Source organism: Balaenoptera physalus, assembly GCF_965194825.1.
Source record: "Balaenoptera physalus genome assembly, chromosome: 15".
Classification (NCBI taxonomy): domain Eukaryota; kingdom Metazoa; phylum Chordata; class Mammalia; order Artiodactyla; family Balaenopteridae; genus Balaenoptera; species Balaenoptera physalus.
The window spans coordinates 15,265,909-15,289,063 of record NC_138894.1 but is presented as its reverse complement, the minus strand read 5'-3'; the positions used below and the strand labels follow the sequence as shown (position 1 = coordinate 15,289,063).

General features: G+C 37.4%; 1 protein-coding gene and 1 long non-coding RNA gene across 5 annotated transcripts in view; both read right to left on the bottom strand.

Moving 5' to 3' along the window:
* LOC309643851 overlaps positions 1-23,155 on the bottom strand; it is a 306,112-nt gene that overhangs the window by 170,243 nt on the left and 112,714 nt on the right. The gene's annotated exons all lie outside the window — the stretch shown is intronic.
* EIF2AK3 (eukaryotic translation initiation factor 2 alpha kinase 3) overlaps positions 1-23,155 on the bottom strand; it is a 71,458-nt gene that overhangs the window by 19,618 nt on the left and 28,685 nt on the right. For 2 of the 4 annotated variants that reach the window (XM_082426774.1, XM_082426775.1), the window contains exons 3-11: positions 13,958-14,152; positions 11,745-11,878; positions 10,019-10,253; positions 9,269-9,431; positions 8,142-8,282; positions 7,060-7,182; positions 5,517-5,737; positions 5,026-5,138; positions 1,562-1,684 (exon numbers count right to left, since the gene is read on the bottom strand). In XM_082426774.1, the coding sequence (XP_082282900.1) occupies positions 1,562-1,684; positions 5,026-5,138; positions 5,517-5,737; positions 7,060-7,182; positions 8,142-8,282; positions 9,269-9,431; positions 10,019-10,253; positions 11,745-11,878; positions 13,958-14,152 (1,448 nt within the window). The other 2 variants (XM_082426776.1, XM_082426777.1) reach the window with 2 other exon arrangements.

Sequence of the window (23,155 nt, the reverse complement as noted above, 5' to 3'; positions counted from 1 at the left end):
AGTTCCCCAACCAGGGACTGAACCCATGCCCGCTGCACTGGAAGGGCAGTCTTAACCACTGGACCGCCAGGGAAGTCCCTCCCCTCCATTCTTACCCTTGCTCCACTTGTGCCAGAATCCTCATTAACCTCTACATCCCCTGCGAATGTCTGCCTAGAGCCTATGCTCAGGCCATTTCACGTACTTGGCCATCCCTCCCCTACATGTGTGTCCACCAAGGGACAGGCTACCCTTGAACACGGCACAGACAACACTATCACCACAAGGCTTGCTTTCCTTGACTGCCTTTCGGCTACCTCTGCACTTTCTTCATGAGAAGCTATTTACTAAACTAAACCACAAGTCACAATCTTCCTGGCTTTGCAGTTATTTGAGTATATATACAAAGGCCTCAAATAGTTATAGATTCTTGAGGGCAGAAGCCTTTCTTTATTTTATATCCTATGTGGTACCTTGTACATATGAATATTTAAACTGCTCAAAAATTATATACCAAAGAAAAGATTAGTCCCATAGTACTCAGACTGTCCCATTCCTATGTCCCTACCTGTTGGACAGCATGTTTAACTACTAATTAGGAAGACAGCCCAGAAATCAGTGCACATTTAATCAAGAATCCACAGGAGGCTTCCACAATAGATGAAAAGGATGGTATTACTGAAAGCCCATCATCTTAAGCATCACACTGTTCTGAGCTCAAAATTCCACTTCTAGGAATCTATCCTAAGGAAACAGATGTGATCAAAATTTTATATAAAAGATGAACAGTGCCAAGTTTTTTTTTTTTTTGGCCACGCTGAGAGGCATGCGGGATCTTAGTTCCCTGACCAGGGATCAAACCCATGCCCCCTGCAGTGGAAGCATGGAGTCCTAACTAATGGACTGCCAGGGAAGTCTCCAAAGTTATTTTTAATTGCAACAAGTTGGAAACCTAAATATTTAAAAATAAGAAATGGTTAAATAAGATATGGCACAACTATTAATTGGACTATTTTCCAGTCATAAAACACTTTCAATATATTTTAGCATTTCAATAACATACTCTTAATAGCAAGGAAAATACTGAGAATACAATGAAGGAAGCAATAGATAAAACTGTATTGTATTGATAACTGTGTTACCAACTAGGTAAATTTATGACCAGAAAAAAAAAAAAAACCGAAAGAAAATACCCTAAAATGTTAAAAGTGTTTATTACTGGGTAGAGTAGACACGGATTGGTTTTTGTTTTAATACTATTCCTTATTTTCCACAATAAATATAGATTATTTTAAAATGGTGCTATGTATTAAAGTCTATAGTTATTAAAATTCACTATGGGAATGCCCTGAGTTGTTAAGAATCAAAAACAAGGGCATATTTTTTAAGTGGATACAAAGCGGTCAAAGTAGATGACATTTTTAAAAGATAGCTAGTTACCTGGTAGCACTGAGAACATAAGATTCAGAAGGTCAGAAACTATGTTTTCTATAGTCTCTATGCAGTATAGTAAGGACATATTGCCCATGAGATTAGATAATATAGTCCTAACTCCAAGTTTACTAAAAGTACCATCCATTACCTGTTGGGGAGACGGATTCTCTTGATAGCATAATTGCAGTCATCAACTTTGTTTCTAGCTTCAAAGACAACTCCAAACCCTCCACGACCCAGGCACTGAATCGGTTCAAAATCTGTTAGATATCTTAAAAAAAAAACAAAAACAAAATGTAAATTTTAAAAAGTTTGTAATAGTTTTAAATTTTGTACTAATAGTTCAATCTTATTTTATGATATGTAAAAATGTATAAACTAAGTTTCCTAGAACTTATTTTAATAGAGTGTAGTTTAAATTCTAATAGGATTCTTTGCTTTTCTGTCTGTATAAATGAAGCAAACACATTTTAATTTTGCCTCTGGGAATTTTATAAAAAATTTAAAACTTCTGCTTAATGGGGAATCACTTGTTAATCACTTATTTTTCAGCAATTTTAGTACTGTTCTGTCCTATCCAATACTTTCCATCATCCATCAAACAGTTTATCCTTAATTCTCTAACCTTTTACCTCTTGTGGCATTCTGTATTCAAGTAGAAAATGTATTTTAATCTTATGCCAGTGCCTGTATATTTTATGGAAAAGATTTAATCAGTCCTATTACATTTATGTACGTTTTTAGCCAGAATCTCTCTGGGAACCAAAGCTATCTGAAATTCGCTGGGGTGCCTCAGGAGTCAGTGCGTTCATCACCAAAGGTATCTGGACAGAAGCTAACTCACCATCTGGCACTTACAGAAAGACCTCCACTTTGTAGCCTACTTCCCCTGTTGACCTCTCCGATCTGCTCTGTATATTCCAGCCAACTTGCACCAGGCTCTCTCACAACTTCAGGGCTTTTGCTTCTGCTGTTTGCTCCAGTGGGATGCCCTACTTCTTTGGACTTAATAAAACTCTATTTTTCTTTCATTCTGCTCATCTCACCACCTCTGTAAGGCCTTCCTAGACCCCTATCTTAATGTTCTTATAGCACTTTGCACATACTACTTGGAACTGTTTAAACTTAGTCTCAGTATTCTGCAGTTATTTATAAAGCAGCTTTCTCTCTCCACTGCTACTGAATTGTAGGGACCCTGACTGCAGGACAGAATTCTTTTTTCTCTTTGTATTTCCAAAGCCTGGGATCGCCTGGCAAATAGAAGGTCTAACAAATATCTATCGAATAATGCATGAATTAATAAATGAATGAATGCATGCATGCGTGCTGTGGAAGATATTCTTCCAGCCATGTGAGGGGGAGTTGAATTAGATGATCTTTGGTGCCCCTTACAAGGCTAACTTTATTACTTTATGACTTGCACACTCATATTAATTTAGCGGTTGGCTCAGCTGGTTAGAGCATGGTGTTAAGGAGGAGAGACAATAGATCCCAACCCTCCATGGGCCAATTACCTTCACAGAGAATGAAGAGTAATGATCTGTATCCCTAAGAATAGCTAGTCAAGGTACTTGAGTACAAATCCATCTCCCCAACTGCAAAAGCCCATGAAGTTCTTGTCCTACTCCTGGAGAGCCAATTGAATTATCTTCCTACATTAAAGAAAACACTTATATGAAAATGGATATATCTTTTGAAAGGAGAAACATCTTATATATGATTACAGATTTTATAAATATAAGTATCATCTTGCCTCAGGTCCCAACTTAGGACTTAAATTCATGACTGAATCCAGAGCTCATGTTCTTCATAATGCCTAGAATATAGTAGGCACTCAATATACATCAGGTATTATACAGAGCTCCTGTATTTTTAAAAACAATCAGCTGTTCTCTTCATAGTGAATAAAATGGAAGGAAAATTGAGTCTAATTCAATTTTAGAGTACATTATTCCAATTCTCTTCACAACAGCCTTACAAATACATGCTTATTCACCATACCCCACTCACCCTCCCATCTCCACCTGTCTCTTACTTACTCATGATTTATTATGACGCCCTCTTGAATCAACACAGCCAGAGTTAGTTACTTAGCTCATGGCTTTTTTCCTTATATGTTTATGTTTTCTCTAGTATCACCTTCCTCTGTAGACTTTAAGCTCCTCCAGGGGATAGGACCAGTCTTTTTATTTCTCCCAAAGCCTGAGATACTGCACACAGTTGTTCAGAAAGATGCTGAATGAACAATGAATGGCTTGGGTAGTGAACTGCCGAACTGCCCATGGAGTTGATGGGCCCCTCTCCTCTCCCTCACTCACTGCCTGCTGGTGGTGTTGGCCACTGACATATAAGTCAGCATCTTTATTAGCAAGGGTATTAAAGCCCTTATCACTTGCTAGTCACCTAGTACGTTTTGCTAAAACATACGGATTACAGCCAATTCTCAATTTTTGAGAAGACGGTATGAATGCAGCTTAGATTAAGTCCATAGATAATCAAAATAACCCACATTTTAGCTGTAATTTTCAATCTTTTCTGTCATAAAGCCATTTCCCTAGATATTAAGCAGTAAGTTTCATATAGAGCTTCTCCTTGTCCCTGTATCACGAAAGTCTAAGCATGATATCAAAACAAAGGGGAAAAGTAGCAATAAGAAAATTGAACTGCAGCACCACTTCTTGTCCCACAAAGCATCAAAATCTGTACACCTGACAGAGTTGCTTACAGATTTTCTACTTTTTTTTACTTTTAAATTATTTGAATTGGCTGCTTTTTAAGTAACCCAACTCCCTCTTCTGTTTTTAAAAATGATCTATTTTCTCCCCAGTTTTCTGCTTCTTATTTTAGATAGAATAAGGATGAAATAAATAACTGAGGATTAAGTAACATAGGAGATTTATGTCATATTCCAATAACATACAAATTATTATTTGGTATTAATGCCAAGCCCAGTACATGGTATACCCTCAATAACTATGTCATCTGAATAACAACTCAATTTGGTGGCTGTAATTCTTTTTTTTTCTTTTCCTTCCAGTTTTATTGAGAAATAATTGACATACATGGTGGCTATAATTCTAAACTTTTATAACACTCTACTTCTACCCCTCTTCTATACCACCTTGAATCAGTTTAAGTAACTTGAGGGATATGTCTGTTTTATTTACCTAGTCATACATTTTTTTTTAAAAAAATTAAACAATATCTTAGTTTAGAGGTTGTTTCTTCTTTCTTAAGTGAAATACAGTCGCCATACAATATTATGTAAGTTTCAGGTGTACCACACATAATGATTTGACATTTGTATACATTATGAAATGATCACCACGATAAGTCTAGTAATCATCTGTCCCCATAGAAAGTTACTGCAATATTATTAACCATATTCCTTATGTTGTATATTACAATCCCTGTGATTTATCATATAACTGGAGGTTTAGAAGCAGATGCTGAATGAACAACTATTCCATTCTTCATCTATTTCACCCACCACTCCCCCTCTCCCTTCTGAACCATCCATTCATTCTCTGTATCTAAGGCCATTTCTTCCTGGATTTGAACAGTTAGCACCAGAACCTACAGCACACATGCATTTTATGAAAAGACTCATACCGTGATACATATCCAGAATTTTTTATGTCATTCCAGCTACTGTCATTAGCTTCTCCACTGACAGAATCATATTTATTTTCAGTTTGACACTGAGTTTCAGATTCTTTCCTTTGCTGATAAGGTGGGGGAGAAAAAAAAATCACTCTCAGTACAAAGCTGAATTGAAGTTAGCTAACAATATTAGGCTATAAAATAACACTGAAGAATAAATAATATTGAGAAAAATAAATGTATTTTAAGAACATAAAACAACAGCATTTCCTTTGTCAAAGGGAAAGGGAATGATCAGGTGGAGCCAGACTGCAACGGGTTGAGGAGTGAAGGGGACAAGGACGTGGAAGCAAGAGTATGGGCAACAATGATTTTAGGGTAAAACTTAAGGAAATGGACCCCTTGCCCATCACGTGCGCACACACACACGCGCACACACACCCTAAGTTTTCTATAGTCCCAACACTTTGAAAAAGATGAGATCCTAAAAAATGTCTTACTCTGTGAGGATGAGGATGGAAGAGTCTGCGGACAATGAAAGTTGTTGCTACAATACAAAACAGAATGGTTCCAACTATTTCTTTCCACCAGTGTAAGAGGAGAACGGGATCCTTTTTGCGGATATTCTTGTTGTAACTTGGGTTGTCGAGAAATCTGACTGTGATCTGTGTGCTCCGTTTGTTTCTTTCCCTCTTGTAGTATGGCAGGTAATAACCATTATCTTCAAAAACAAACATTAAAAGTGTTTTTTTTTAAAAGATAAACCAATATAGTTCCACCTTTAATTGCTAAAAATTATCTAATTTCCTATGACTTTTAACACTAATTCCTTTTTGTAAAGTTTCATCTCTTCTTTAGCACATTTCGACAGCCTCATTTACCCTACTTTTTCTTCTTTCTACACAAATATATTTTCCTTTATTCCATAAGCATCATACATTTTCTTTCTATTGAATAATAAGACTAAAAACAACCCTTAAGGGCTACTCCATTCATTATCTCATTAATAATTCAATCCTTTAAATGCAAAAAAGAAAAAAAAATTAGACAGTACTCAAACCTCCTTGGAGGATTTGAAACTTTACTTTCATTTAGCATCAATAAAATATCAAATTTTACCATGATGAGGAAAACATCTCCACTGTGCTCTCTGGTTCCTTTCAGGCTGTCAAAATGAATTTGTCCTAGAAAGCAGCCTGTCCTTTTTACCTTCTATTTTATACCACATGGGCACATTACACAATTCTCTTTTACCTTGTATTTTGATCAGTATCAGATAGACAGCTGTTTGTAGTTCAGAGCTCTCTGATTTTTGTTAAATCAATTTAAATTCTACAATAATTTCCCAGTTTTATCATCTAGGGTAACTGACGAGGAGTCTATGTTTTTGCCTAATGCAGATCTGAGCAATTTTTTTTTTTATATCCAACTGTTCAAAAGACTTTCATATCTGAATATATCCTAACTTTAAATACACAGGAATGTGTTTCACGCCAAATTTCACCTATTCTTGACTTTTGTACTAATTTTCCTCGTCTGAAAACAAAATTAAAATAACCCCATTTTATAGCATTTTCACATAGCTCTATGGGAAACACCTATTTTCTTCATTACACAGACTGATATTATACAGACTATATTATATAAGCTCATAATCAAATGAGAGCTAATAACAAGAACTAATGCTTATTGAACACTATTGTTTGCCAGGCATGGTGCTAATTAAGACTGTGCATTATCTCATTTAGACCTTACAACAACCCAATAAATAGATATTAGGATTACTATATCTTTGTTTTACAGATGAAGAAACAGAGACACAGGTAAGTTAGGTGTGCCCAGCCTAGCATGTGGCAAAACACTGGCAATCTGTCTTTGAAGCCTTGTACCCTTGGCCACCATTCACAATATCTGCCTCCCAAGATATTTATTTTCTACCCTCCAACTGACTGCTTTGCATTTGAATTCTATTAATTAATTTCAAATTAATAAAATAAACAGAAAAAAAACCAGCATTTTCAATCCAAGTGGAATCACACTTACCATATGGATACTGCAAGATTGAAAGTGCACCATTACTGTACTCTTCATGAGAAAACTTATCGTTACTGAGACATTTGTCAAATTCATCAGACCCCACCAAGACAGGAGTTCTGGAAGGAGAATCTAAAAGAAAATGGTAAAATCTTAACTGTTATGACTTTAATGAAAATGTGCGTGCCTCATTCATCCCCAAAACAGACATTCAAATAGCACAGCTCAGTTCAAATATGTAAGTCAAACAAATGGCCCAACGTTCTTTCTCTTGAAAAGCAGTCTTGTAGAGAGATGAGTCATTTAAACGAGTAATTAAAATATGATGTGATGTGATAAAAAACATATACAAGGTACAGAAAGATAGCTGAAGGAAATAGATGGTTTAGTATTTGAATTCAATTCGAGTGTCTCAAAGAATATGATGTGATAACCAGATGTTTCATAAATATTCTTTTTTAAAAAAAAATAAATTTATTTATTTTAGGCTGCTTTTGGTCTTCATTGCTGCGCGCAGGCTTTCTCTAGTTGCGGTGAGCGGGGGCTACTCTTCGCTGCAGTGCGCGAGCTTCTCATTGTGGTGGCTTCTCTGGTTACTGAGCATGGACTCTAGGCCCGCGGGCTTCAATAGTTGCAGCACGTGGGCTCAGTAGTTGTGGCTCGCGGGCTTAGTTGCTCCGTGGCATGTGGGAATCTTCCCGGACCAGGGCTCAAACCTGTGTCCCCTGCATTGGCAGGCAGATTCTTAACCACTGCACCACCAGGGAAGTCCCATAAATATTCTTAAGATAAATATGTTAAGAGCGAAATGATATCAAGGCATGGTCAGAGAATGGTTAAGAGTTTTTCTAAGCTGTCTAGAGAAATATTTTATTGACATTGATTTCTATAGAAGTAGCTGCTGTTTCAATGAAATCATGTTCTAAAGGATAATTAAAATTCATTAACGTCTGAAATACCTTCCCAGTTTATCAGAAAATAGAGTATATAATAGTTGTGATCTCTGTGATATTCAAAACTAGGTCAAAGACAGTCATGATTAGGCCTCTGAACATCTTAATAACATTTATAAAAGTTCATAATTCACTTACGAATTAAGGGTTTCCATTTGATTGTTGGCAAAGGAATAATTGCATTTTCACTGTTGACAGATTCCAAGGCCTTGGGACTCGTAGGAAACTTTTCTGAAATTCTGACTGATGACTGCAGATACAGCTGGCCTCTGTACATTCCTGAATCAACCAGAACACTGTCAGTTAGGTTTAGAATCAAGCACTGATGATTTTTTTTTTTAAAAGGTTCATTTTGATTTAATAAAATTAGATGAATTCCAGTTATTTATTCATGTGCTACATAGCTCTTTTCAAAGAATCATGCCTGAAGCACTCAAATTTGACCCAAAGGTTATTCAACAACAACAGGGGAGGAAAGTTACACACAAGTTACAATGTTTCTCACTATATAATTTTTGGTAATTACTGAAAAACTCTTCCAGTAGGAAAATTCAAACAAAAGAAATTGTTGTACTCTTATGAAAGTAACATTTTAGATGAGGTAACCTTTTCCTTAAGAAAACGTAAACACCTATCCTTCAAGAGATACTGCTAACAATTCTATTAAATACTATCATAACACGTGTGACATGTCATTCTTTCAAATTCTTGCATTTCACTGAGATTGAGGGGCGGGTAGCACATTGATAGAGCTTAAATAATTTTATGTGTATTTGACCACAAAACTAGTTCAAATAATTAGATTCGCGGGTTTTCAAAATGTAGTACGTTGAAGGCTTTCAACTGCCAAAGCAGCACACCAGAATTTTGTTTTAATTTTTCAGATAAGTTGTATAGATGCATAGGAAAAAATAAACATACCTTTAACGGGGAGCAAATTGATATAGATGCAAATACAAATGTAGAAAGTTTTAGACTTTGAGGATACATAAGTAATGTGAAATCATGCTATGTAATGGCAACATTTTTAAGCCTTTTAAATATAGGTCTCAGAGAAAAAGAACACGCTATAGTAATTAAAAGTTTCAGAATTGGATAAATGAAAGAAAATTGCAGGAAAAGAAATCAAAGTACAAATCTTAAGGCCAGAGAATGTACTTAGGAATTAAAAGTACTACAGGCACACCTGAAGTAGGGAGAGACAATGTAGGAATACAATCTAGATGTCAACTTGTACTATTGCTAGATAAGAGATATCCACTCACCCAAGTAAACACTGTTTTCTGTGGCTCCTCGGGCAGCTTCTACGATGTCTTCTTCATCTTCTAAAACTCCATCATTAGTGGCGTAACTTGTATCATCAAAAAGACTGATGGGAATGACTTTGCCATCCTTAACCAACCAGGCAGATGCAATGGGAGTACAAAACTAAACAAAAATGGAAACGAAATTTTAAACAATTTCAAGCAGTATTTCTATGTATCCCAACTCCCGAAATACCCTTTAAAACCACAAATTTCTTTACAAATTTTCACTTTTCCAGCTTTACTGAGGTATAATTGACGAGTAAAAAATGTATGTATTTATGGTGTACAGTGTGATATTTTGATATATGTATACATTGTGAAATAATCAGCACAATCAAGCTAATTGATATATCCACCATCTCACAGTTATTTTGTATGTATGTGTTTTAAGAACGTTTAAGATCTATTCTCTTCATTTTTGTTTAATATTCTGAGGAAACTCCATGATGTTTTCCATAACATCTATGCCAATTTACATTCTCACCAACACTGCACGAAGATACACGGTTGTACACTATTCACCAACATCTTCACCAACCTTTTGACTTTTTCTTAATATTCAATCTAACAGATGTAAAATCACAAATTTCATAGAGCACAGAGAACAAGTTGAAAATCCAAAATGGCAGTCACTTCCTTCTACCCAACATGTTTGGTCAAACTGAGAAGGAAAGAAACATATTATAAATTCTCAGTGGTTCTAGGTACCTGGTATTCCCACTCCAGATGTCCTCCTTTCTTACTAAAGGCCATAACTTTCCAATCAGCAACGGAGACCTTTATCACTGTGTCCATCACGGCAGCTTCCTGTTCTTCCACGTCTGAAATAATTTTAGACTGTTCTTTGTTTCCACTGGGCTTTAAGGTGCTTTCAATAAATCCGGCTCTAGTTTCCATGTCTGGAATATACCGAAGTTCAAAGTGGCCAACACTGAAATTCCACCTTAAATTTACAAAGGTGTGTTTTAGAAATTTACATTTAAATAAAGGGACCAAATAATTAAGAACTCTTCTAGAGTGAAGAAGCAAACACTAAAATTTGGTGATGAGAAAAGGAACAACTCAACACAATCTTCTGGGAAGGAGCATGCTGCTGACTTATGCCACAAGAGGGCGTAACTTGGTCCTGACCCTTTAGAAACAGTGGTTCTGAGAGTTGTGACCTGACAACAGCTACAGGACAGATTTTTCTCTTGAAATTAACAAATGTTCACATTTCCAAATCAGGGTAATTTTCTCAAAACACATCAAAGTCATCCTAAAATAAGGTAGCTTGCAGTCTGCCTTACTTCTTAATTAAAGCCTGACACATTTCGTTCAAGTGCAGAGAAATTACCATATCCCAGTAACCAATGCAAAAGGCAAGACGAAAGCTACTGATTTTAGATTTTTATGAAAATACAGCCTCAAATCACTTATCTGTTGACACTATAATGGTATTGACACTAAGATATAAAATGGCCCTAGAATTCCGACATCTGTTAAAAGATAGATACTTAAGGAATACGGATCTTAGATGCCAGACTCTTCCCATTCTGATAACTCAAATTCTGTTAAGTTGAACATCTGCTCCTATGGTAGCTGAGCATCCAGCAAGCACTCAAACACTTAAGGAAACAAAATCCCATCAGGATAAAGAAGGTCGGGTTGCCAGCAGATGCAAAGCTCTACAGTCCAGGGAATGCAGAAAAAATACATTCTTCACTGAATTTGAGAAAACAGTTTTCGGGAAAGGAAACTGAATTATACTGCATCAGATTAGACAACATCTGAAAGTCTGGTTCACTTTCAAACGATAAAGATGGGATCTCAAATTCTTTTTACTGCGCAGCAATATAAAATTTAAATATTAGGTTTTGAAAAGTCAAGCATGTGATTTACCACCAGCATATCTAATTCAATCACATTACTTTAAATGTAAAAATTTACATTATTTGAAAAAGGAAACAAAACAGTATTTGACCACATAAATTATACTTTAACACTTTAAGAAAATACACTAAAATATTATTTTATAATGGAGGCGGTAGTCAGACAAACCATGAAACTACTTACTAGAGACAACTGCAGGGTCAAACAGACCCAAGTGAAACACAGCACATCAGCTTTGTCTTAAGAGTTTTCTGCATTCAGAGAACTTTGATCAGTGAGATTGCTATGAAAAATATCATTAACCTAAGACTAAGCTAATATATAGTCACTGTATGGGACTCCTCTTTGTTACCATATCCTGAAGCACATGGTGAGAAGTTCAGTTCAGGATCTGTTAATAATCATGAAGCTGTTTTAAATTTAGGGGCTTCATTTCTCTTAAAAGAGTAGTATGCTTTTGGGGAAACCAAATAGTTCAGAAAATCTCCACAAAGAAAAAGCTGATGAATTCTGGTCTTGTTGTACTTCTAAACATCAACAGCAACATTATCTGAATACACACTTCTCACTGCCACTACGAGGGCCGACGGCTCTAACGGTTTTCTGGGTGCGCTGCAGAAGCAGGATATCTTCTTCTTGTTCCATTTCATCATTATCCCACTGGCGACAACCCAAAGCTGAACAGATGTACCTCACCTGAAAAAACAGATGTAAAATTAGTAAAGAGAACAAGTTACAGGAGATCAGAGACAGTAAAAGACTCAACAGTTTTATAAAAAGTGAAAGGAAAGTGAGGAAATGTGTAAAAAGTAGCCAAGCATTAAGAAGCAACAGCTAAAAAAAAAAAAAAAAAAAGAAGCAACAGCTAGGGGGCTTCCCTGGTGGCTCAGTGGTTAAGAATCCACCTGCCAATGCAGGGGACACGGGTTCGAGCCCTGGTCCGGGAAGATCCCACTTGCCGCAGAGCAACTAAGCCCATGTGCCACAACTACTGAGCCTGTGCTCTAGAGCCCGCGATCCACAACTACTGAGCCTGCGTGCTGCAACTACTGAAGCCCACGTGCCTAGAGCCCGTGCTCCACAACAAGAGAAGCCACCACAATGAGAAGCCCGTGCACTGCAACAAAGAGCAGCCCCCGCTCACCGCAACCAGAGGAAGCCCGTGCGCAGCAACAAAGACCCAACGCAGCCAAAAATACATAAATAAAATAAAAAATGTAGTTTCTGTTAAAAAAAAAAAGGAAGCAACAGCTATACTGTATAGCACAGGGAACGCCACTCAATACTCTGTAATGGCCTATGTGGGAAAAGAATCTAAAAAAGAGTGGATGGATATATGTGTATGTATAACTGATTCACTTTGCTGTACACCTGAAACTAACAAAACATTGTAAATCAACTGTACTGCAATGAAATTTTTTTAAATAAATAAATAAATAACCTGAAAAAGAAAAAAAAAGCAACAGCTAGATTACCACCAACTCCTAAAATGAAATATTTTGAACCATAAAAGTACAAATGAATATTTATTTTGGGGAATGAGTCTTACTTTGAGCATTTCCATGGAAGAAATGGATAACTAGTTGTGATCTCTTAGTAATAATATCATTAATAAAATTCTAGGTGAATTAAAAACACCTCAGAATTTCCATAAGACGGAAATATTTAGTTTTAAAAAATCTGAACCTTTTCTAACAGCTGCAGTATTTTCAAGTACTTCCTTCAAAACTTCACTCAAAGGAAAAGGAAGATTCTTTGGATGATGTGACCAAAATCCTCACAGAAAGAAGCATACCTGCTAGAATACCAGAATTTTGGAGCAGCACATCAAATCAGAGAACCAGGTGACGGGGTTCAATCCCACTGTTTAACAGATGAGAATACTGAAGGAAACCAAGGATCACAAGGCCGCCTCAATACAATACACATGCAGGTGGCTGGAGAGGGCAGAGAAGCTTGCAAAGGGCCTATGGGCCTAACACTCAGACAAGGGATCCTTGAAGTTTGAAAAACTTGAGGGCCAAAGATCTTTTTTCTATTCTTCCTTATTTTCGTCTTAAGTCTATATACAAATATTCAAGTATCAACGTATTAAGGGGTTAAAGAGAGATTTTCACCTTTGCAAAAAGCATGGTTTTAATTAGTTATTCCCCATAATGGAGTTATAAGACCCAGTCTTAGAAGCAGATCATCTCCTGAGAGCTAATAATGGAAAAGTCTAGGTCATTAACAGTATGACTTTTTCTTCACACAGATCTAAGTCAAATCTGACCTTGGAAGTTTCTGAACCTTTGAAAGTCTTGGTTTTCTCATCTGTAAAATGAGTACAAACTTGCCTCTTGGATCCTCTTATGATAGGCTCAAACTAGATAAATAAGTAGTAGCAATTATTCTTATCATCAGGATTATTATTGTTCTTTGGCGGGTTCCTCATCTATCCTAATGAAAACTGTAAAATGTAACCATTAGAAATATTGTGATGATTTCAAAATAAGGCATGAAAAATGCACCTGACATACAGTAGACCACAGTTATTCATTCTCTTCCCCCTGCTATTCCTGGCTCTGCTGTTCATTCTGTTATCTTGGATAAATTTAGTTTCTCTTAATAGTATTTCCCCCTTTCCACTTCACAGTTCTTTTATCAAAAGAAATGATATCCTCAGGGGAAAATTATTACAGAGCTCAACCAGGAATAGTATAGTTTAAGAAATTATCTCTTCTATTCCTATTGATTCTGATTTCTCCCCAAACAAACTGAACATTTTTAACTCACCTTTCCGCTATATGCACTGAGTCCATATGTAGTGAGAGACTTTCCTCCAACCAAGACAACGTCATCTCCAAATTTATAAGAAGATTCAAGAAGTGATTCAACTGTAAACGGAACTGTTTCCATGCTCTCACGGTCCCGGTCCCACTGGAAGAGGTCTCCATCCAGGGAAGGAATGATCATCTTATTCCCAAATACCTAAAATAAAAAGCTAACTTTTAAAAGGATTTTATGAATGGGTAAAGAAGATGTGGGTCATATAAACAACAGAATACTACTCAGCCATAAAAAAGAATGAAACACTGCCATACTAGAGATTATCATACTAAGCAAAGTAAGACAGAAAGAGAAAGACTAATATCATATACTATCACTTATATGTGGAATCGAAAACACGACCCAAATGAACTTATCTGCGAAACAGAAACAGACTCACAGACATAGAGAATAGACTTGTGGTTGCCAAGGGGGAGAGTGGGTGGGGAGGAATGGTTTGGGAGTTTGGGATTAGTAAATGCAAACTAGTATACATAGGATGGATAAACAACAAGGTCCCACTGTATAGCCCAAGGAACTATATTCAATATCCTGTGATAAACCACAGTGGAAGAGAATATGAAAAAGAATATATATATGTATAACTGAATCACTTTGCTGTACAGTAGAAATGAACACAACACTGTAAATTGACTATACTTCAATAAAATAAATCTTAAAAAATAAATTAATAAAAGGATCTGAACTGCAAGGTAGGAACTAAGAGCCGTAGTCTCTCACCTGAGGTACTCAGGCCTCCTGAGCAGCACACGAAACTGCACAGTTCATCCACCAAAAGCAACTTAAAAGAACCACCCATCTCTCCTGGGACCCACAGGTACACTCCAGTCTGGTTCTCCTCAAACTCTGTTTGCCACGAGCCAAGCGTGTTCCATAGCAATAAGGGAATTACTAAGGAGAGTTCTGTGACCAAGTGAGTTCAAGAAGAGGTTACTGTGGGAGTTCTTATAGTGATTACTATGTTAATGTAATAATATGATTTTCTAGTAAAGGGATAGTTTATGCAGCACTTTCCAAGTCTATTTTATCCAGGCCAATTACCATCGTAGGTTCAGATCCAAGGAACACAGGTTGATTTACGCAGCAGCCCATTCTTTCTTTTATTCACTTTCTCAGATCTGCTATGAGCCAGAAGCCTGGTAACCAAGCTTACTGATTTCATGCTCTTGGTTGCCCTTCCTTCTTCTATCAATGTTAACTGAGGGCCTACTACATGCTAGGGACTATTCTGTGGCTTAGGATACACCAGGGAGCAAAACAAATTAAAAAAACAAAACAAAACAAAAAAACCCCTGCCATTTGTGGAGCTCAAACTCTGGTATCGGGAAATAAACAACGTAATAAATAATTACAGAGTATGTTAGGTGTTAAATGCCATAGTGAAAAAAATAGAACAAGATAAAGGGGGAATGGATAAATGTCTGCATGGGAGGGGACAGGACTTGTCAGTAACGGTTAAGTTCAGGGTAGGCCCATTGAGAAAGTAATATTTGACCAAAATCTAAACACAAGCGTTACCCCTGCTGATACCTGCGGAACAGCCTTTGCAAAGGCCTTAAGGGGGAAGTGCATTGTGATGAGGAAAGGGAAACAGGTTGTAGAGGCAAGGACGGAGGTGGGGAGAGCAAGCAGAAGGCCGGAGATGATAATGGTGGTGCTGGTGGTGGGCTACAGTGGAGCTGCTGCCTGCGGTTAGATCTGGGATATAACTGGAAGGTAAAGCCAACAGGATTTCATGGTGGATTCCCTGTACGGAATGAGCGGAAGAAAAGCGCTCAGGATGACGCTAAAGATTTTGGCCAAGGAAATCTTGTTTCTTGAGAAAGAGTTAAATTAGTACATGACTTTGTGACACGGGCCTTCTGGCATTTCAAAATAGACACAACTCGGGAATTCCCTAGTGATGCAGTGGTTAGGAGTCGGCGCTGTCACTGTGGTGGCCCGGGTTCAATCCCTGGTCGAGGAACTAAGATCCCACAAGGCGCACAGCGTGCCAAAAAAAACCAAACCAAAACAAAACAGACACAACTTGACTTATTTCAGCTAATGACACGATTATTTTCCTGATCGTCAAGGCTCAAAAATCTGGAAAAAGAGACTATGAAAGAAGCATGAGTTTAAAAACCTCCAGACAAATGTCGATTTGTTTTTTAAACAAAATTTTTCTATGGATTTCTTTGTTCCTTAAGCAGCAGAATTCCTTTCTTTAAAGGGATACTTACAGAGATATTTTAAAGAGATCCTTTTCAGTCACAAAGAGTTCTCCGTTGATGCTCAGCTAATATATTCTTCCCCCCCTCACCCACCCCAGCTTTGCCCCACACCCCTGGGGTTCTAGAAGACAGGTTGAAAAACACGACTCTAATCCACTTCTTTCCTTCATTTTGTAGTTCAAATCCTCGTATCTCCTGCCTGAACTATTATTACAGCCTCCTTACAGTTCTTAACTGGGAATTTCCTCAATCTAACCTCTGCATATCTTCTAGATTAATCCCTGAATCAGAGTTAAGCTTGTTATGACACTATTCAAAAATCCTCAACAGCTCTCCCTTATCTTCTTACTAAAGACCCCAAATCCTAACTCTGACATACATGCAAAGTCCTCTAAACGTGACCTCAAACAACCTTTTTCTTGTTGTCTTTCATTTTTCCCCACGTGGGTGGAAATCAGGTGTCATTACTTAAGCAGGATATTTAATGTTTTTACTGCTATTGTTCAGTTATGTCATTGTCAATGTCATTTCTTCTCCCTGGAACACCCTCCTGTACCAACCCTGCCCACTGAAACCCTATCTGGCCTTCAAGCTAGCATCACTTATGTTTTTGCTGTGAAATCCAAGAAAATTTTAGCAGCGTAAGTTCGCTGACAAAAGTCTTAATACTGCACTTTTTGCTGTAACTGTAAACTGAGACACCATTACAGTCTCTAAAAATTGTTCATTGTACCTCTAACAAATATTTATCAGGTATACTAATGTATATACATTTATGTTTATTCAGTGGCTGTAAAAGTAATGCACTCAAACCTGGTGCCCAGATTTTGTTATCTAATTCCATTCCCCACCAAAAGAAAAAAGGCTCCTGAGAGAAACAGCTGACTCCAGGGCTGGGGCAGGGCAGGTTCAAGATGAGCCTTTAACATCTTTATTAGTCTAGAAAGTAAAGATATGGACAAAAAAAGACGGAAACGTGTCACTGACCACATCTGGAATTTAAGCACCAGAATGATTAAGTACTGAATTATAAAACATTGAAAAAAAAGATAAGGAATTTATGCATCTGCACTGATAACAAACAGATAAAATAAACAACATATGGGGGAGAAGAGAGGGCTTTTACTGCAATGAAATGCCAAGTGTCTACTGGTAAATATGAAGGGACGACTGGAGTTGGAAAAATTAGCATCTTGCAGACATCACAGCAAAGACTGCATCAGGCAAAAATCAACCATCGTGTTAAATCTAGGTGAAAATTTTGATGAGGAGCAGGATATTTGCACGGTCTTAAAGTACCTTCCCACAGACTGCTTATTAGTTACAAAAAGTTAAAAAAAAACAAAACAGAAACAGTCATTATATAGTGGAGAATTCAGACAACGCCTTGACTGGATGATCAAATGAGTGACAGACAAGATACCCTGAGAGAGGATGCACTATCAGCCATGCAGCATTCTGAGCCCAGCATACACAGCCTGGATCTAATCACCAGGGAACATCAGACAAGCACAAAATGAGGGAAGTTCTATTATTTTTAAATATCAGTAAAAGATCAGAGAGACTATATTCTTCAACAATGTCAACGTCCATATATACACTACCAAATGTAAAATAGATAGCTAGTGGGAAGCAGCCGCATAGCACAGGGAGATCAGCTCGGTGCTTTGTGACCACCTAGAGAGGTAGGATAGGGAGGGTGGGAGGGAGGCTCAAGAGGGAGGGGATATGGGGATATATATATACATATAGCTGATTCACTTTGTTATACAGCAGAAACTAACGCAGCATTGTAAAGCAATTATACTCCAATAAAGATGTTAAAAAAAAATGTCAATGTCATACAAGATAAAGTCTGTGGGGAAAAAAATCCAGATTAAAAGAGGCTAATGTAACAAGTAAATGTATTACCTGACCCTAGACTAGATGCTGTACTGGGAGTGGAGAACGCTCTAAAAGACATTATTTAGGTCAACTGATGAAACGAATATGGACGGTAAAGTGTCAATATAAATTTATGAAGTTGATAACTGTACTGTGATTATGTAAGGGAATAGAGAAATTTCCTATTTCTATTAGGAAATGCACACTGAAGCATTTAGGAGTAAAGGGCTACAATGGATAATTATCTTTAGATGTTTCAAGAAAAAAAGAGTATGCATGGGGGTTTGGGAGATGAGAGAGAGAGAGACACAACTCAGATGATAAAGCAAACACGTTTTGAGCAGATAAATCTGGGTATATAAGGGTTGGGTTTTTTTCATATCAAAAAGTGTGCAACTTTTTGTAGTGTGAAATTATTTCCAAATAAGAGGTTAAAAAGAAAAGAAAGATACTCAAGAGCCTTGAAGGGGCTCTGCAATTAAACTCTGAAGGCTAGACCATTAAACTGAAGGCTCATCATAATTCTGGATATTTAAAGATCTCCAACTACTACTTTTATTAAAAAAAATCTGATTTTTAGTAAGCTCTCAAATGACATCAGTATGTATGTATACCATACATACATATGTATACCACCTCATATCATCTTAGAATTTTAACATTACTATTTTATTCTTTGCTATCTTATATTTCTTGATAATAACAAACAAAAGACTATATTTTCAAAAATTAAAACTTTTTATTTTTATCTTTTGTAGAATGTCCAACTTGAGGTTGTCATTAAGAACAGATTTAGGTCATAGTTTATATACCCTACAGTAACAGTATTGTAGTATTTAGCCAATGTGATCTCCCATTTTAAGTTACATATCAGTTAGAAAATCAAGTGTTTACTGTTCTCTACCGTCCATATTATGTTAGGTATTCTCTATTCCATTTACTAGAACAATAAATTCAAATTGTGATACAATTAAAAAATAGGTATTGTCTGGTAATGTCAACAGTAGTACTGGTTGAGTACAAATAGGGAGAGCAGGTGTGCGTCGCTACAAGAAAGAGGAAGAGCGGTTAGTGGGTCTCTAGTAAACAAATACCATTTATTTTTACTTGTTTCCTTTTCCATTAAACAACTTCTTTTCCCCTAAAGAAGTAGCAGGTCCTTAGGGAACACAATGGCTTCTAAGTGCAACCGCCCCCAATCCCCCCAACAAAAAAACAAACCAGAAAATCCATCAAACAGATACAAGCTAAAATTCATCATTGCTTCCAAATGTAAAAGAAAGCAAACTTATGTGCAATTAAAAATATGGCTTAAACAACCAAGAAGATTTCATGTGATTGACCATGTTGAGAAAAACGGCCTTATTTTAAAAGAAGAGTGCAAAACCCAAAACAAAAAAGCATTATGATTCAATACTCAATCATGTCATATTCCTGGACTCTTGATTTTAAAGTTCACTTTTAAATAGCTGCTCTTCACTAACTGGCTGCTTATGACTCATACCCACGGCTGCTAACCTCTGCACCAATCGTTGTGAAGTCTTTCAGGCTGCATCTGTGAAAGCAGATGGTGTGTTTTCCTTGAGAGCCACAAGAAGAGATATATGCCTGCAGTTCAGGTAGAGAGATGACATCACCCCTCAGAAGAGCATTACCTCACCCTCCCAGCATAGGAATGAGTCACCCGGAGAGTCAACTGCAAATCTCTTGGTATAAAAAAATGTAGGTTATGGTGATGCATTTTCACATTCCACCGATTTGTCTCTGGAAGCAGCTATTTGTCCTGATTTGCTGCTCTGCATTTCAAATTAATTATGTGACTTGCTTCCCACTTCAGTCATTTTAAAAATACAAATGCTTGCTATTTGGGGTTTTTTCCTCTATTTGTCTTTTCCTGTTAATAATTTCAAAATAAAAGGTTTGTCACATCAGCTGGCAAACTCGGTACCTAAGATCCAATCAAGGTCTTTAACCACGCAATCACAAAGCAGTTTAGTAAAGTAATTCAATTACCATTTCTGAACAAACTCTAACTGGCATAATGAACACCAGTGGCACATGTAATCAAGGACTCTATTTGAAATCAGAATGTGAGATAAGAACTCTATTTTCAAGTGGCAGAAGGAACTTCAACTGAGAAAATAAAGGAAGTACTACTACTAAAATGAATATAACCAGCAATAAAAACAAAAATTCTTCTAATATGCAAAAATATTTTTTCATTCAGTTTCTCCTTCTTTTTCTATGCAACCACCTCCCCACCCACCCATCCCCAACCTCCCACCATCAACACATACACTTTTGGGGGTATATTCAACTTTATTTTAACTTAATACGAAAGTTTTGAAACATAAAATGTAGAGAGATGAATATAATAAACCCCTATGTATCTGTCACCCAGTTTCAACAATCATCGACATTTTGTGACTCTCCACCCATCCACTACATATATTTGTTAATGAAGAGTATTTTAAAGTCAATCACAGGCATCATGTCATTTCACCTATACATACTTCAGTACTCTTTGCTGAGAGGTAACTACCATGCCAATGTTACATCTAACAGAATTAAGAGTAATTCCTTAAAATCATCTAATATTCAAATTTCCCTGATATTGCAAGACATACTATATAACTGGTTTGCTTCAACAAGGAATTTAAACTCCACATATTATATTTGATTCTTTTTTTCCCCTATAAGGGCCCCTTTCGCTCCTTTTTCCATGCATTGATTTACTTGAGAAACCAGATTATTCACCCTACAGAATGTCCCACAGTTTGGATTTTGCATGTCACTTAACTTGTTCCTTTATTCCCGGTATTTCCTAGAAAAGTGTAATAGAACTGGAGCTTTGATCTGATGCAGGTTTGATTTTTTTGGACAAGATTACTTCACAGGTGGTGCTATATACTTCCTATTATAACAGAGGTCAGCAAACGACAGCTCACGGGCCAAATCTGACCCAGTGCGTGTTTCTGTAAGCAAAGTTTTATTGGAACACAGGTATGCTTATTCATTTCTGTATTGTCTATGACTGCTTTCCCACGACAACTACAGAGACCGTATGGCCCACAAAGCCCAAGGTATTTACTATCTAGCCCTTTACAGAAAAAGGTTGCCAACCCCTGAGTTGTCGTATTTGTTACTATTAATCAGTGGATTCAAGGGAGTCAGGCTGATCCCCTCCATTTTAAAGTGTCCCACCAACTTTTCACCATTTTAGTATCAATTGATGATCTATCTACTACTTCAATAAAACAATAAAATAATGACTTCTAATTCTATCATTCTTTCCACATTTATTAGCTAGAATTTTTCTATAAAGAAGAACTTTCCTCATTCAGCTTTGGAAGCTGGAGTTGTATACACTAGCATTTTCTCAAGTAGTGACTCACATTAAACACTTTCAAATCCACAAAGTTGTATCCAGTGCGTACCCTAACCAAGAAAGAGGGAAAACGATCACACTGGCCCTGACAGTTATAAAAGCCAAGTACAAGCTAAGCAGCAGTAAGAGTTAAAAGGGAGGAAGGGGGAAGAAACAGGGTGAAAAAGCATGTGGAAAGATGCAGATCCATGAGACAGAGATAAGGAAAAATGGACATAGACTATCTGGGAAAAGGATGGAAAAAAACCAACTACTCTAGAGTATTCATGAAAGGGACACCCTTTCTCCGTCCTACCTCAGGAACTCCAAGCATCTCTGGTATAATACAACAAATGATGCTTCCAATGATGACCTCAAGGAATTAGTTAAAAGATAAAAGTCACCAAGATTGGGAAGATGTAAAATACATGAAAAACAGTTCATTGAAAGTGTTAAATTGTTGACTTTCTTTGATACCTGGAAATCCCCTTTGCCCAGAACAATTACTTTCCTTGCCATGCTAGCTGTTTTGGAAACCGAGGTAGGGCCAGGCAACAGCAGGCATCCAACTTATGAAACGGAAACGTGTCCACGGGGAGGTGACTGCAGCTCATGCAGCCCCATCCCTGGGTCCCTGACTCCACCAGCCACTCACTAATGTGACCTTGGACAAAAACTAACACCCTACTCTTTTACAAAATTCCTCAAATTAACTTACTGCACTGGCTCCTCAAAAGCACTCTCCACAGCTTTTTGAAAAGGTATGTCTTCTGGTCCCTAAACTACTAATGAATGTTTCTACCACCCTGGGGATCCACAGGCCTCCTGCTTTCCTCACTCCTTCCCCTGTCCCCCTCAATCCTTCCAGAGTCAAAACAGAAAGGGTTTTTAACATTTTCTTTTGCTGTAAGACTTTCAATGAGACTTTGATGAACCACAGGGTTCTCTGAATGAGGCATCTGCATTGTTAAGTATCTATATTTAGAAAATATTTATAAAGAATTCACACCAACTAACCATTGGGGAAATGTGGAAGAAAGCAGGAAAATCCTTAAAATCCTACTAAAGCCAATCTCTCCTTGAAACCCTTTCTTCTCTCTGACTCATCACTCTCTACCTGAATTTTAAAATGTTAGGGAGGGACGTCCCTCCCTGGTCCCTGGTGGTGCAGTGGTCAAGAATCCGCCTGCCAATGCAGGAGACATGGGTTCGAGCCCTGGTCCGGGAAGATTCCACATGCCGCGGAGCAACTAAGCCCGTGCGCCACAACTACTGAAGCCTGCGTGCCTAAAGCCCGTGCTCTGCGACAAGAGAAGCCACCTCAATGAGAAGCCCACACACCGCAACGAAGAGTAGCCCCCGCTCACCACAACTAGAGAAAGCCCGCACGCAGCAACGAAGACCCAACGCAGCCATAAATAAATAAATAGATAGACAGATAAATAAATAAATAAATATCCTTCTAAAAAAATTTTTTTTAAATGTTAGGGATTCTGAAAGTTTGGTTGGAGGTCATCTTCTCACCCTACTCTCCTTCCCGGTGATTGCTCCTCTCAGTTCCCAGGACACTAACACTTCTAACTTTTCTCTTCAGTCCAGACTTTTCCTCTGAGAGCACCAGACCCACATATGCACAGGCTTTCTTAACATCTCTGCTTGGAGTGCACTCAAGGTCACTCG